At 41.7% G+C, this 15,561-nt stretch overlaps 1 protein-coding gene across 1 annotated transcript; it reads right to left on the bottom strand.

The window, feature by feature from the left end:
* Positions 1 to 14: 14 nt before the first annotated feature.
* On the bottom strand, positions 15 to 14,543 carry LOC118387595 (alpha-1A adrenergic receptor-like). The gene is made up of 3 exons (XM_035776126.2): positions 13,963 to 14,543; positions 6,844 to 8,195; positions 15 to 2,559 (listed from the first exon to the last, which is right to left on the bottom strand). Exons 2-3 carry the CDS (start codon positions 7,769 to 7,771, stop codon positions 2,015 to 2,017), a joined length of 1,473 nt encoding a protein of 490 aa, XP_035632019.1. The 5' UTR covers positions 7,772 to 8,195; positions 13,963 to 14,543; the 3' UTR covers positions 15 to 2,014.
* Positions 14,544 to 15,561: the final 1,018 nt, after the last annotated feature.

Raw genomic sequence — 15,561 nt, 5'->3', positions numbered from 1 at the left:
CATTACAATCAATAAATATCTCAAGTTGTTTATTATTGGACCGATTGGATTAATGGGAATAAGTTGGAACCTCCCTGTATTTTGGTTTCTAACAAGTGGCTATATGGATATTTGAAGTCATAACATACTAAATAAACTGAGTGTACAAAACATTACGGACACTTGCTCTTTCCATAACAAACTGACAAGGTGAATCCAGGTGAAAGCTATGATCCCTTATTGATGTCACTTGTTAAGTCCACTTCCATCAGTGTAGATGAAAGGGAGGAGACAGGTTAAAAATATATTCTTTAGCCTTGAGACAATTGAGACATGGATTGTGTATATGTGGCATTCAGAGGGTGAATTGGCAAGATTAAATAATAACATCCTGCAATGCATAGCAGGTATTTGGCTCATTCTCTGGGTCTCGTGTGTTGGAGTATCTAGCTGTGCATGTTCTTCTGCTATTTGAGTTGGTAAAGAAAGAGACCACTGTCACAAGACACAAGCATACACACCAGCAGCACAGTAGCTACTTTACATAGTAAGAGCCAAGCACGCATTACATTTTTCAGTGCAAATCACCGTGAAAACTGCACATGATGGTAAGCTTGTCATAAATATTGTCCAAAAAAAGGTAACAGAATGGATGGTAAATTGAACCTATGTATGGACATCATCCTCAAATAATCATCTTCATTGACCTGAAAGCAAATTTTCATTCAGTCTCTGTCAAGTTTAGGTAGGTTACTTTCTAAATGGAATCTGTTACAGTTACTAGTTACCTGTCCAAAATTGTAATCAGTAACATAACTTTGCGATTACCCAAACTCAGTAACGTAATCGGATTACTTTCAGGTACTTTTGGATTACTTTCCCCTTAAGAGACATCAGAACAAGACAAAAAGGATCCATCAAACACATTTGGTGTGTCATCATAGTGGTCTCTAACTTGTGGTCAGACTCAGTTGGAACGATCTTAAACTTGTTCCTTTTTATCAATGCTGAATTGAATGTCAGAGGAAGGCCCTAAAAATTGCCAAAGACTCCAGCCACACTAGTCATAGACTGTTCCCTCTGCTACCACACGGCAAGCAGGACTGGAGTGCCAAGTCTCGGTCCAAAAGGCTTCTTAACAGCTTCTACCGTCAAGCTGCTGAACAGCTAATCAAATGGCTACCCGGACTATTTGCATTGACCCCGCTACTCGCTGATTATAGTCTATGCATAGTCACTTTACCCCTACCTACACGTACATATTACCTCAATTACTTCGACTAACCTGTACCCCCGCACATTGACTTGGTACTGGTAGCCCCTGTATATAGCCTCGTTATTGTTACTCTTGTATTTTTTAAACTTTTGTTTATTTAGTCAATATTTTCTTAATTATTATTTTTCTTAAAACTGCATTGTTGGTTAATTAAGGGCTTGTAAGCAAGCATTTCACGGTTAGGTCTACACCTGTTGTATTTGGCGTATGTGACAAATTCAATTTGATTTGATTTTGATTTGAGAAAACAGAAAGGTGTCATATTGTATTTTTTCGCAAACAGCCTTTCTGAATTTAAAAGTAATCCAAGAAGTAATCTAGTTTTTCTAAAGTATCTGTAATCTGATTACAATATTTTAGTTGGTAACATAATTGATTGCAGTTACAGTTTTTTATAATCAGATTGCGTGTAATTGATTACATGTAATCAGCTACTCCCCAACCCTGGTCTCTTTACTGACTCAGTACTCTTTATTCAGTTTCTGTACTGACACTGTGTATCCTGTACATCAATCTACAGTGAAGCACATACAGTACAGTACATCTCTACCTCCAGGTGTGTTACAGTATCTTCTTCAGTGGGTGTACTCTCTCCCATTTCCCAAAACATGAAGACACATTAGTTTTATGGCAATAGCTGTACTGACTGATTCCAGCAGTTCTCGAGAGAGATGTCTTAACTTCATGCCAATAAGTGCCACATCTTTTCCCAGAACTTGGGGGAAATTTTAATTACCCAGAATCCTTCAGTGTTCCCAGTCAGACAGCCTCCCCTCTTGCTCCCAGGGAGTGGCAGTGGACTTTCGTTTGACATGTAGCACCAGGGGCTGAGGGGCTCAGGCAAGCAGCACCATGTTGGGACGGGTTCTCCCCCGCTGCAAAACACCACACCTTCAGCAGGCTTTTACTGTGGACCCGGGTACTTTGGGTATGGCCTGGCACCCCCACCGAGGAAGAGGAGCCAGAGAAGGTCCTCCAGCAGCCTGAGGAGGAGGCGTGAGAGGCTGGGGAGGCGGCTCGGCGTGGCTGGGTAGGGGGGGTGGAGGAGGAGGAGGCGTGAGGCTGGGATCTAAAAAGAGACGATGGACCAGGACTGGGACTATAGGAAGGAGCAAACCCCAGAGACTTGGAGCTCCTGCCACCCTGTCTGAGGCAGCGTCCATGCAGAACGTTGAGGAAGGCCCTCTGGAACTCCTGGCTGAAGCAGGGATAGATAATGGGGTTGATACAGCTGTTGAGGTAGCCCAGCCAGAAGGTGATCTTAAATATGGTGTCAGATGGCCTGTACGATGGGAATATGGAGCCTGTGGAGAGAACACAGACAGAAGTCACACACAAACGGATCTGTCAATATAGCAAGTACAGTAGTTCACAACGTCTATATGAATCATGAATAATTTGCATTTCCTATTGACCCTTATCTGTATTGAATACAGCAAGAGGATGAGCAGAGGCAGCTCAGACATTCTGGTGTTCACTGTGTATGTACTTACTTCAAGGTTATCTGATAAGATATGTATGTACGGCCAACATACACTACCAGTCAAAAGTTTTAGAATACTTACTCATTCAAGGGTTTTTCTTTATTTGACTATTTTCTACATTGTAGAATAATAGTGAAGACATCAAAACTATGAAATAACACATATGCAATCATGTAGTAACCCAAAAATTGTGAAACAAATCAAAATATATTTTATATTTGAGATTCTTCAAATAGCCACCATTTGCCTTGATGACAGCTTTGCACATTCTTGGCATTATCTCAAACAGCTTCACCTGGAATGCTTTCCCAACATTCTTGAAGGATTTCCCACATATGCTGAGCACTTGTTGGATGCTTTTCCTTTACCCTGCGGTCCAACTGATCCCAAACCATCTCAATTGGGTTGAGGTCAGATGATTGTGGAGGCCAGGTCATCTGATGCAGCACTCCATTACTCTCCTTATTGGTCAAATAGCCCTTACACAGCCTGAAGGTTGGGTTGGGTTGGGTCATTGTCCTGTTGAAAAACAAATGATAGTCCCACTAAGTGCAAACCAGATGGGATGGCATATCACTGCAGAATGCTGTGGTACCAATGCTGGTTAAGTGTGCATTGAATTCCAAATAAATCACAGTGTCACCAGCAAAGCACCCCCACACCGTCACACCTCCTCCTCCATGCTTCATGGTGGGAACCACACATGCGGAGATCATCCGTTCACCTACTCTGCGTCTCACAAAGACATGGCAGTTGGAACCAATAATCACAAATGTATACTCATCAGACCAAATGACAGATATCCACCAGTCTAATGTTCATTGCTCGTGTTTCTTGGCCCAAGCAAGTCTCTTCTTATTATTGTTGTCGTTTAGTAGTGATTGCTATTCAGCAATTTGACAATGAAGGCCTGATACATGCAGTCTCCTCTGAATAGTTGATGTTGAGATGTGTCTGTTACTTGAACTCTGTGAAGCATTTATTTGGGCTGCAATTTATGAGGCTGGTAACTCTAATGAACTTATCCTCTGCAGCAGATGTAACTCTGGGACTTCCATTCCTGTGGTGGTCCTCATGAGAGCCAGTTTCATCATATCGCCTGATGGTATTTGCGACTGCATTTGAAGAAACTTTCAAAGTTCTTGAAATGTTCCGTATTGACTGACCTTCATGTCTTAAAGTAATGATGGATTGTCGTTTCTCCTTGCTTATTTGAGCTGTTCTTGCCATAATATGGACTTGGTCTTTTACCAAATAGGGCTTTCTTCTGTATACCCCCCACCTTGTCACAACACAACTGACTGGCTCAAACACATTAAGGAAAGAAATTCCACAAATGAACTTTTAAGAAGGCAGACCTGTTAATTGAAATGCATTCCAGGTGACTACCTCATGATGCTGGTTAAGACAATGCCAAGAGTGTGCAAAGCCCGTCATCAAGGAAAAGGGTGGCTATTTCAAGAATCTCAAATCCAAAATATATATTGATTTGTTTATTAACACTTATTTGGTTACTACAATGTCCAAACCTTTGATCGGTAGTGTACCTGTAGCTCTCTATCTGAAGAGCTTTGTCTCTAAAGGTCTAAAACATTCAACTCTTTCATTCCTTTAGTCTGAGAATCTCAGGGGCATTAGCTTTGACATAGAATATTGTGCTCGCAGGTCTGAAGTTCTGTTTCTATTGAAATGCATGACTCCAGTAATGCTTTGCTACCTTGGAAAGATGAAGGGTGATTGTGGGGCGCCGGCTTACTGCACACAACATCATGCCCTTTATGGTTGTTGTTTATAATGGCTTTGGAATAAAAGAATGAATAGTGTTTTTGTTCATTTCATTACTTCCCTGAAGTAAAACCCTATTTGGTTTAGCACTGGTATTTCATTTGCTCTGCTTCTCCATGGCAGTAATTGAATTCCTGATGTACAACTAAAGAAAACAGACAAGTATACGGAGCATTCAAGAGGGGAGACCAGGGTCGTAGACTCTGTTTTTATGTATACAATGAAACACAAATAAATCAAAAAGCTATTCCAACATCGAACTCATTGAATTTCCATCAAGAAATTGTGTATAAATGAATTCTAAAGTAGGATTAGAAGTGCACAGAATCTGAATAGATTCAGCTACACTTCCCAAGACCAAAGGAGGTGTATTTGGGACCAGACCATCAGCAGGCCTTTTGATAATCTGTTCATTTACAGTAAATTAGTTCAACCCTAATCTCCATATAATCTTGAATTACAGATCTGTCAGATCCTCAATCAAGGATATTAAAGTCTGCGTAGCCATTATACAGCATTTCATTAATCACATTCTCACAGGCTTGAGGGGGTATTAACGATGTTGATGACAGCTGTGAGGCCACGTTGGGTTTGACTGTACATCTATCATCACATGATCATATGTACTGAGTGGACAAAAACATGTTGTTTTTTTACCCTCAGAACAGCCTCAATTCGTCAGGGCATGGACTCTACAAGGTGTCGAAAGCGTTCCACATGGATGCATGTTGACTCCAATGCTTCTCACAGTTGTGTCAAGTTGGCTGGATGTCCTTTGGGTGGCGGACCATTCTGTGGAAACTGTTGAGCGTGATAAATCCTGCAGGATTATACAGTTCTTGACACAAACTGTTGCACCTGGCACCTACTACCATACCCTGTTCAAAGGCACTTAAATATTTTGTCTTGCCCATTCACCCTCTGAATGGCACACCACGTCTCAATTGTCTCAAGGCTTAAAAATCATTCTTTAACCTGTCTCCTCCCCTTCATCTACACTGATTGAAGTGGATTTAATAAGTAACATCAATAAGGGATCATTGCTTTCACCTGGATTCACCTGGTCAGTCTACGTCATGGGAAAGAGCAGGTGTTCTTAATGTTTTGTGCACTCAGTGTATAGGTCTTATCTTTCAAATCACTGAACAATTGTTATACATGACTCATCCCATGGCTAAGCTAACACCAGTGATTTTGGAGCTGAATTTCTATAATAGAGGGTTGCATTTGTTTACGGCTCCTAACATTGTTTTTGGTGCACTGTGGCAGGAAATATGCAGAAAATAGGTCCTGTGGCTTATTCCCTCTTTCAGTCTCAAAAGCATTCATTTCCATTCAATTTCGTGCTTTTCCATTGAGAGGTTAAGATTTACATTTCACAGTTCAATAGAGTTGAGTGGTAGGGTTGATTTTTAAGAGATTTGGAAGGGAAGCTTCCCTGACTAGAAAATGACACATTGTGAGTCAGGCATTGGCAATCACACTCTATCCAGTAAAGGGGATTTATATGCTGCTATGGGAAATCAGTTCTAGGGATTATTTTCTTGAGAAAAATGCAAATTCATTCAGTGATGTTATTCTAGTGATGGGGGGGATCTATACAGTAGAGTATCGCAAAATTATTTTTGGCGATATTATAATATATTCTATGACTCCAAGTATCTACAAAAAAAAGAGGTGGGTAGTTAACATTAGCTAGCGCTAGTCGGCTGTACAGATGTATGATCATAATTTGATCTCCCTGTTGCAGGAGAACTTTCCTGCAATGCAGGACACCTAAAAGTTGTAGTGTATTTGAAGTTAAATGCGATTTTCATTTTGACATTTCAGACTTGATTTTCCCTTACGTATCAATTTCAAATCTCAGGCATTTCTTCTTCTCTGGCTTCATTCATCTTCTTTTTAAATGGTGAGCCAACGTGTTTTTGGCGCTTTTATTTCCATGATTGATCAAAACTTGTTTTCTCATGACTCTCTCTTGTCCCGCTGCAGCAGACATGGTGAGCAATATGTTTGGAATATCAAATTGCATAAAATCGTAGTATCGGATCGCAATACATATAGAATTGTGAGAATCGTATCGGCACCTTAGTATTGTGATAATATTGTATCGTGAGGTCCCTGGCAATTCCCAGCTCTATGTTACTCCCTATGATACTGCTATTCAACATTTGATTAGACTTGTGTTTTTCATATTAAACGTCTCTGTATCTGCTTTCATTTTCATATCGCATTCACTTTTTCATTTCCATGCAATTCAAAACAAAGGCAGGTAGCAGCACATAGGGAGAGCAAGGAAAGGCATTGTGGGATACCCACCAATGGGCATAACCAGGAAGAAGGGCAGCCAGCAGAGAACGAAGCAGCCAACCACAATGCCCAGAGTCTTGGCTGCCCTCTTCTCTCGGGAGAATTTCAGCAGGTGCATGAGGGCGAAGGTGGTGCGTCTCCGCCTCATGATGCATTTCTCCTCCTCTTGCCCCTCTGGCTTAGCAGGGGCATTTCCCCGATGAATCCTCAGTGTCACTCCCTCTCCCTCCGTATGCATCCCCCCCTCCCTCTTCCTTCCCTCCCTCAGGTCTCGAGTCTTCCGCTTGGCCACCACATACACCTTGCAATACATGGCCAGGATGACAGCTAGTGGCACATAGAACGACCCCAGGGCAGAGAAAATAGCATAACCCGGTTCCTCTGTGATCCGGCACTCAGTCTCGTCCTCTGGGTCGGGCTCCTTCCAGCCGAAGAGTGGACCTACGGATATGGCTGCCGAGAGGCCCCAGAGAGCTGCCACTGCGACCAGGCCGCGCCGCCCAGTGGCCATGGCAGGGTAGTGCAGCGGGTAGCTGACTGCTAGGTAACGGTCAACAGAGATGACACACAGGCTGAGAATAGAGGCAGTGCAGCAGAGAACATCCAGGGCGGCCCAGGCACTGCAGAAAGACCGGCCAAACACCCAACGGCCTAGGACCTCCGAGGTGACAGAGAATGGCAGCACGGTGGAGCTCAGGAGCAGGTCTGCCGCCGCAAGGTTGGCGATGAAGTAGTGTGTGACGGAGCGTAGGTGGTGGTGGCACACCACAGACAGGATAACCAGGATGTTACCGAGAACCCCGAAGATGACAAACAACCCCATCACCAGGCCCAGGGTCACCGCCTTAGTGATATCCACCTCAGCGAAGGAGGAGGAACTGCAGTTGGGACAGCTTTCTGACACAGGGAATGTGATGTTCTCATCTGAGGGAACCATTTTGGGTTTATTTACGGTTCATTCACTCGTTGAATGTCTTTGGGATTGACTGTCATGTTTGGTTAAATGCAAACTTCCGCACCGGCATTGGGAGTCCACCATTTTGCATTTCCCCTTCTTGTGACTCAAGACTGGAGAAGTTTGTACCTTTTCAATCACAGATCTTTCATGCTAGGAGGCATGAGCCCTTGCCAATGCCTGCACAATGTCTTTGGCAGTAACATTAAAAACACTGACAGGTCAGGATAGTGAATCTTCAGCACCGTCACTGCTTGTTGCACCATCTGTCTTTGGAGTTTGGCTGCAGGGCCCTCTGGGTCATAAAGTCAAGATCCGATATGTTTACGGTGTCTCTTTCACGATGGGACTGAAATGGCATGATAGAAACTTGCTGGAGGGATGTTTTCATTGAACAGAAGTCCCACTAAAAACACAGTAGAAAGAGAGCAGTTAATAAACAAGCCATCCCCCAGGCTCCATCCCTGTTTTACAGAATAGCAAAAGCTAAATGTAGTCACTGTTGCAAATAAGACTGAATAAGCCTGAGACTGAGTAAGCATTCGTCATAGTACAACCATATGCCAGGCATCCATTACATTAAAGGATATTAATATATATATATATATATAAACCATTGTTTGTGCACACAATAGTCTCAGGCTACATTTACACAGGCAGCCTAATTCTGATCTTTTTCCACTAATTGTTTTTTTGACCAGTAAGATCAGCTCTTTTGCCAATATTTGGGCAAAATATCAGAATTGGGCTGCCTGTGTAAATGCAGTATATATATATATATATATATAAGATGATGGGCGTGCTGTAAATATGCATTAGACTCCCAAATATATTCTTCCTCAAGAGTGAGGTTCTCTGTAAAGATTTCCTCACTTCACACATCATTACAATGCCACCAGAGTAAACAAGAGGTCCCGCTTCAAGAAACATAGCATTTTCTATTTACTTTTCATCCTAACAACATTACTGAAATTGATCTGTCGATTCGCCTCCTGATACATAAAACCATTGACTTCAAACACCAGCTCCACTGACACAGAATCATTGGTAGTCAAGACATAAGTTATGAAGGAAACCAACAAAGCATAGAGGTTATGAAAATAAATAGATATATAAAACAAAAGCACATTTTCATAAATCAGGCAACAACATGTGCTGGTCTCTGTAACGGGCTGTGTCTGAGTACTGAGACAGGCTAATATTCACACACAGCTCCCTATAGTTACTCAGCAGCTAGATGACAGGCCAGGGATTGAACTGTACAGAGGGCAGTGCATTAAAGTTCTGAAGGGCAACGGACTGATAATTCCACTCAATACCAATCTGGGTGTACGTGTTGGAGATTTCGCATGTCATTGGATGAGATAAATGTTGGTGTAGCAGGAAAGGGGATAGTGATAGAGCCATCGCAATGCAATGCCGGTCAAATGGTCCAGCAGGATCAAAGACAAGCAAAGAGATGGGTTGTTATGCCAGGTTCAGTAATATGGAATGAGTATTGTCATTTTTCTTTGAGCTGTTGGACTTAATAAGTGTCCGGTTCTGACAGTTCGGGGAGTTGGTACAGTATGCCTGCCTGCTCCTTAGTTTGGCACCCGATTTGGGGGGTTGGCAATAGAAGCCTGAGAGGTGGGCCAAAAAGAGGTTGTTTTGATGCCCAGAAGGTTTGATATGAGATTTTTTTTAAAGAACTGGCTGGGGATCTAAAGCTGGCTGTGCCTTCGATGGATGATTACATGACCATACGTATGGGAGACCTAACCTACCTCTAGGTGTGTGTATGACTCAGAATGACTCAACACGAGGATGACTGTCATGATCATGAAGCAGTCTGTAGAGCAATACATAATATTGGTGTATCCACAATGTACCCTTACATATACAGTACAGTATATTTAAAGGACTGGAGTTAAAACAGCTAAAGGACAGCTAAACATTCAAAGACAGTTGATGTAGAGTAAAGATGATTGATTAACCAGAGACCCACAAAACACTAAAGACTATTCAATGTGATCTCTAATCACTAGAGAAATGCAACCTTATTTCTTCAGGGACTTCAGGGCACCACTTCAACCAAAGACCACTGAAACGTCTAGTTGTGTCCTGTTCATTGCTCACAGTCGCAACATTTCTTCAGTTATCGTATTACTTGTGAACTTCCAATACATTTCATAAGGCTGTCACATATTGCTGAAGTCTCTTGTGCTATAGTAAGATTTGAAGATTGAAGCATTGAGCTGGTCTCAGAGGATCTCGCATTATTCTTTACATAAATCCAGGTTAGCTAGCTGGCTAATGTTTGCTGGGTTAGGGTTAAGGTTAGGGTTAAGTTTAGGAGTTAGGTTAAATGTTTAAGGTTAGAGTTAAGGTTAGGGGAATGGTTAGCTAAAAAGCTTACATTTAGGGTTTGCTAACATGCTAAGAAATTGCAAAGTAGCTAAAAAGTAGTAGGTAACTGGAAAGTTGCTAATTAGCTAAAATGCTAAAGTTGTCTGTGATGAGATTCGAACTCGCAATAGGTCTCATGGGTAGTAGCCTACAACTGCAAAGTTTTTCTTAGGACATTAAATTTACTGTTGGATGAATACATGGCTACCAGCGGCAGATTAGCAATCTAGTTATGTGTTTTAAGGCAGATAGACAGAAGAACAAGAAGAAGCACAGAGTGACAGCAGAGAAGATGCTGAGACAGAAGACAGCTCAAGGAGGCAAACAAAATGGCTAGAGCAGAGTTCTATATCCAGTGGTGTTTTTACATGTTGTATTTGTTTTAGATGAAGGCGCACTGTGACGTGGGCTGGTGTGGATAAAATGCCAGGGCCGAATTCTTGTCCCAGTCCGCCCCTGCTAGTATGTTAGCAATCTATATCTTGAAGTCCTAATCAGTATGATTCTTTGTGAAGCAGGATATCAAACTCTGCTAGACAGCTAATGCTGACCTCAGCTGGGGCAACCTCAATCTCGAAATAATTATCCTTAGACACTACCAGAAAATACATCATATATCATTTGTATCATTTGAGTGCCAGTCTGTTCAATCATGTTAACTCTTTGTCACTCATAGTCATGTCAAATGTGTGACATGAGAACAGAAAAAAGTTATGATCATGGAAGTTATTATTATAGGCCTACATTTCATTTTCCTGTGGCCATATGTTGTTTTGTCAGCTTCCTTTGTTCAGGCCAGCCTAATGATAAATGATCCCCATGCAATACGTGCATATTCAGCAATCTTCATTTATACTAAGCGTCTAAGTGCACGCACCTGGCACTTACGAAACACTTGGCAAGTCACTTTTTTGGTGCTCTTTAAACTTTTTGGAGACCCATATTTCCTTTGTTCTGTAGCCTACTACTTTGTCTTTGATGCAAGGTGAAATACACTGCTCAAAACAATAAAGGGAACACTTAAACATCACAATGTAACTCCAAGTCAATCACACTTCTGTGATATCAAACTGTCCACTTAGAAAGCAACACTGATTGACAATACATTTCACATGCTGTTGTGCAAATGGAATAGACAACAGGTGGAAATTATAGGCAATTAGCAAGACACGTTCCTATGCTTCCTGGCTGATGTTTTGGTCACTTTTGAATGCTGGCGGTGCTTTCACTCCAGTGGTAGCATGAGACGGAGTCTACAACCCACACAAGTGGCTCAGGTAGTACAGCTCATCCAGGATGGCACATCAATGCGAGCTGTGGCAAGAAGGTTTGCTGTGTTTGTCAGCGTAGTGTCCAGAGCATGGAGGCGCTACCAGGAGACAGGCCAGTACATCAGGAGACGTGGAGGAGGCCGTAGGAGGGCAACAACCCAGCAGCAGGACCGCTACCTCCGCCTTTGTGCTAGGAGGAGCAAGAGGAGCACTGCCAGAGCACTGCAAAATTACCTCCAGCAGGCCACAAATGTGCATGTGTCTGCTCAAACGGTCAGAAACAGACTCCATGAGGGTGGTATGAGGGCCCAACGTCCACAGGTGGGGGTTGTGCTTACAGCCCAACACCGTGCAGGACGTTTGGCATTTGCCAGAGAACACCAAGGTTGGCAAATTCGCCACGGGCGCCCTGTGCTCTTCACAGATGAAAGCAGGTTGACACTGAGCACATGTGACTGACGTGACAGTCTGGAGATGCCGTGGAGAACGTTCTGCTACCTGCAACATCCTCCAGCATGACCGGTTTGGCGGTGGGTCAGTCATGGTGTGGGGTGGCATTCCTTTGGGGGGCCACACAGTCCTCAATGTGCTCGCCAGAGGTAGCCTGACTGCCATTAGGTACCGAGATGAGATCCTCAGACCCCTTGTGAGACCATATGCTGGTGCGGTTGGCCCTGGGTTCCTTCTAATGCAAGACAATGTTAGACCTCATGTGGCTGGAGTGTGTCAGCAGTTCCTGCAAGAGGAAGGCATTGATGCTATGGACTGGCCCGCCCGTTCCCCAGACCTGAATCCAATTGAGCACATCTGGGACATCATGTCTCGCTCTATCCACCAACGCCACGTTGCACCACAGACTGTCCAGGAGTTGGCGGATGCTTTAGTCCAGGTCTGGGAGGAGATCCCTCAGGAGACCATCTGCCACCTCATCAGGAGCATGCCCAGGCATTGTAGGGAGGTCATACAGGCACGCCACACACACTACTGAGCCTCATTTTGACTTGTTTTAAGGACATTACATCAAAGTTGGATCAGCCTGTAGTGTGGTTTCCACTTTAATTTTGAGTGTGACTCCAAATCCAGACCTCCATGGGTTGATACATTTGATTTCCATTCATAATATTTGTGTGATTTTGTTGTCAGCACATTCAACTATGTAAATAAAAAAGTATTTAATAAGAATATTTCATTCATTCAGATCTAGGCTGTGTTATTTTTGTGTTCCCTTTATTTTTTTGAGCAGTGTATTAATCAGAGCCTGATCATCGATTGAGCCTTCCCACTGGGCACAGAAGTCAATTCAACGTCTATTTCACGTTGGTTCAACGTAATATCATTGAAATAAATTTTATTGGCATGTATTTCATTGGATTTACATGGAAACAACATTGATTCAATCAGTGTGTGCCTAGTGGGTTTGAACTTTCATTGATTGGGATTGTTATCATTGATTTGACAGATTTTCCCACTTTAGTTTCCATAAAGAAAAATATTAGCATGTCAAACAAGCATCAGGTGTTTTGTTATTCTGCACATGCCTATCAGTGAATATTGCAGCCTTCATATACTGCATTTACACAGGCAGCCCAATTCTGATATTTTGCCCAAATATTGGCAAAAGAGCTGATCTTACTGGTCAAAAAAACAATTAGTGGAAAAAGATCAGAATTAGGCTGCCTGTGTAAATGTAGCCTGAGACTATTGTGTGCACAAACAATGGTTTGAGCTATTCAGTGCTATTGAAAAATAACTGTTTTGGTGATGCCACCAAAGCTTTCTCGTAGCACAGGAAGTCCTCATAGTTGACTGATTGTCTTGTAGAAATATTACATATAGCATTTTTTTCTGGTACATTATAATTGATTGATTTATTGCATGTTTTGAGGAGCAATTGTGAAACAAATTCCACATATAGGAGGAGTAAGTAAAGTGATGTGATTCTTAGGCAGTGTTCTGATTGTTTATAGTCTACTAATGGCATGCCTATCTCATTGCATTTTCAAAGGTTTTTGATTGGCTATTTGTAAAAGTCTCACATTTTTTAAATTTTTAATTGAAAGCAAGTAGATGTGAAATGATGCAGGACATTTTGAAAATGCAAATGACTGAGGGCAGACCATGCATTCCAATTATAGTCAACAGTTCTCATTACATTTCCTCTCAAACTGTTAAAAGAAAAAAATGAAAGTTATAACTTCTTTCAATAATAATTGACATGTTACAATATAATAGACAAAAAGTAGACACATTTAGTAGACAAAAAGGACAGCATAATTATTAAACATGAATAAGTAGGCTATAGACATAATTAAAGCAAATGATAGGTACATTACTTTTAATTTATTTATCTGAGACTAGTCTCTGCACTAGTCTCAAATACCCAATAGGTACAGGCAAATGTTGAATTTAATTAGAAATAACAGTTGACTCACATTCCCACCAGCTCGTTTTGAATAAGAATTCAACAACAATATTTCATCAAATTCATTTCATGCAAAAATGGGAATGGCTTACCTTGTTATCCCTAAATGCCTCCCAAACGAGTACCGTTCTTTGACAGTACAAGTATGATCAAAGCAAATGTGTTTTTCGTATGGACTGGACAAACTATTCAGACGGTAGGCTATTTATGGCTGTTATGTCGAGACGCACACACCCGGTGTAGCTCCCTGAGGAATCTGTCTGCTGCTGCTACCCTCAGAGAAATGCACCAGCTAGAGACGCGCTTCACCTGATATTCAACACTGTGTGAGACAACACCCTCCTTTCTTTCCCTACTCTCCACCACCCAACATCTCCTTTTCACATTTCATAGTCCACAGTCAGTAGCATAGGCTATTTAACCTTTATTTGATCAGGGAGTCATACTGAGACCAAGGTGTCTTTTACATATGTGCCTTGGATTATATAAATGACAGAAAATACACACATCAATATAAATACTAAATGGTCATACAAAGCAAACACATTCATCATGGGCGACGGGTAGACTAGTTAGAGCGTTGGGCCAGTAACCGAAAGGTTGGTGGATCGAATCCCCGAGCTGACAAGGTCAAAATCTGTCGTTCTGCCCCTGACCAAGGCAGTTAACCCACTGTTCCTTAGCCGTCATTGTAAATAAGGATTTGTTCTTAACTGACTTGCCTAGTTAAATAAAGGCTAAATAAAATCAGCAATAAGGTCCTTAATCAGCTTTGAATTGAATTGCCCTAGAGGCATGAAATTAAAGAAGATTTTGAAGATTGTTCCACAAATAAGGTGCAAGAACTCATTATAGACCAAAGGAATTTCCAGAGTTAAGCATCCCTGAGACCGGGGGTGGTAACTCCTATGTCTAAAGTAATGATGTTACATACAGTGGGACTTTTTGTAAAAGGACTTTATAAATGAAAATATAACAATGTTTCAACCTACGTGATATCAAAGAGGGCCAACCAACTTTCTGGTTAGAAAATGCAGTGATGAGAACAAAAATTGTTGCCTAAAATAAAGAGCAGTACGATCTGATAAACTGCATCTAATCACTTTAATGAAATGGCAGCTGTGTTCATATAGATGATGTCAACAAAGTCTAGGACCAATAGGAATGTCGACTGAATAATCTGCTTTCTACTATTTAGTGAGAGGCAGGACCTATTTCTATATAAGAAGTACATATTTATTCTCAGCTTCTTAATAGCTTCTTAACTAACTCATCCATATGCTTTTTTATAAAAGACAGCTTTTCATGTATCCAGATGCCCAGATATTTGTAAGCAGAGATACAATCAATATGGACACCATCCAATGTACGTTGTTATACGCGCTAGAGAACAACATATACTTAGTTTTACCTGCATTCAATACTAATTTCAGGTCAATAAAGTAGTTCAGATAGAGCCTGGTCAACCGGTGGGGCAATAGCATATACACCAGTATCATCGGCATACAAGTGTAGGTTACAGTTTGTTTTACAGACATGTCGATATTGTTAATATAAACAGTAAAAAGTACAGGACCCAGAATCGACCCCTGTGGGACACCTTTCGTAATATCCAGAAAAGTTGATTTAACACCATCAGTTACAACACATTGAGTTCTATCTGTCAAGTAATTTGTAAACTGTTAAATGCA

This window comes from Oncorhynchus keta, chromosome 9, assembly GCF_023373465.1.
Source record: "Oncorhynchus keta strain PuntledgeMale-10-30-2019 chromosome 9, Oket_V2, whole genome shotgun sequence".
In the NCBI taxonomy this organism is placed as follows: Eukaryota; Metazoa; Chordata; class Actinopteri; order Salmoniformes; family Salmonidae; genus Oncorhynchus; species Oncorhynchus keta.
The sequence above is the reverse complement of the archived record's forward strand: the minus strand, read 5'-3'. Positions and strand labels throughout refer to the sequence as shown.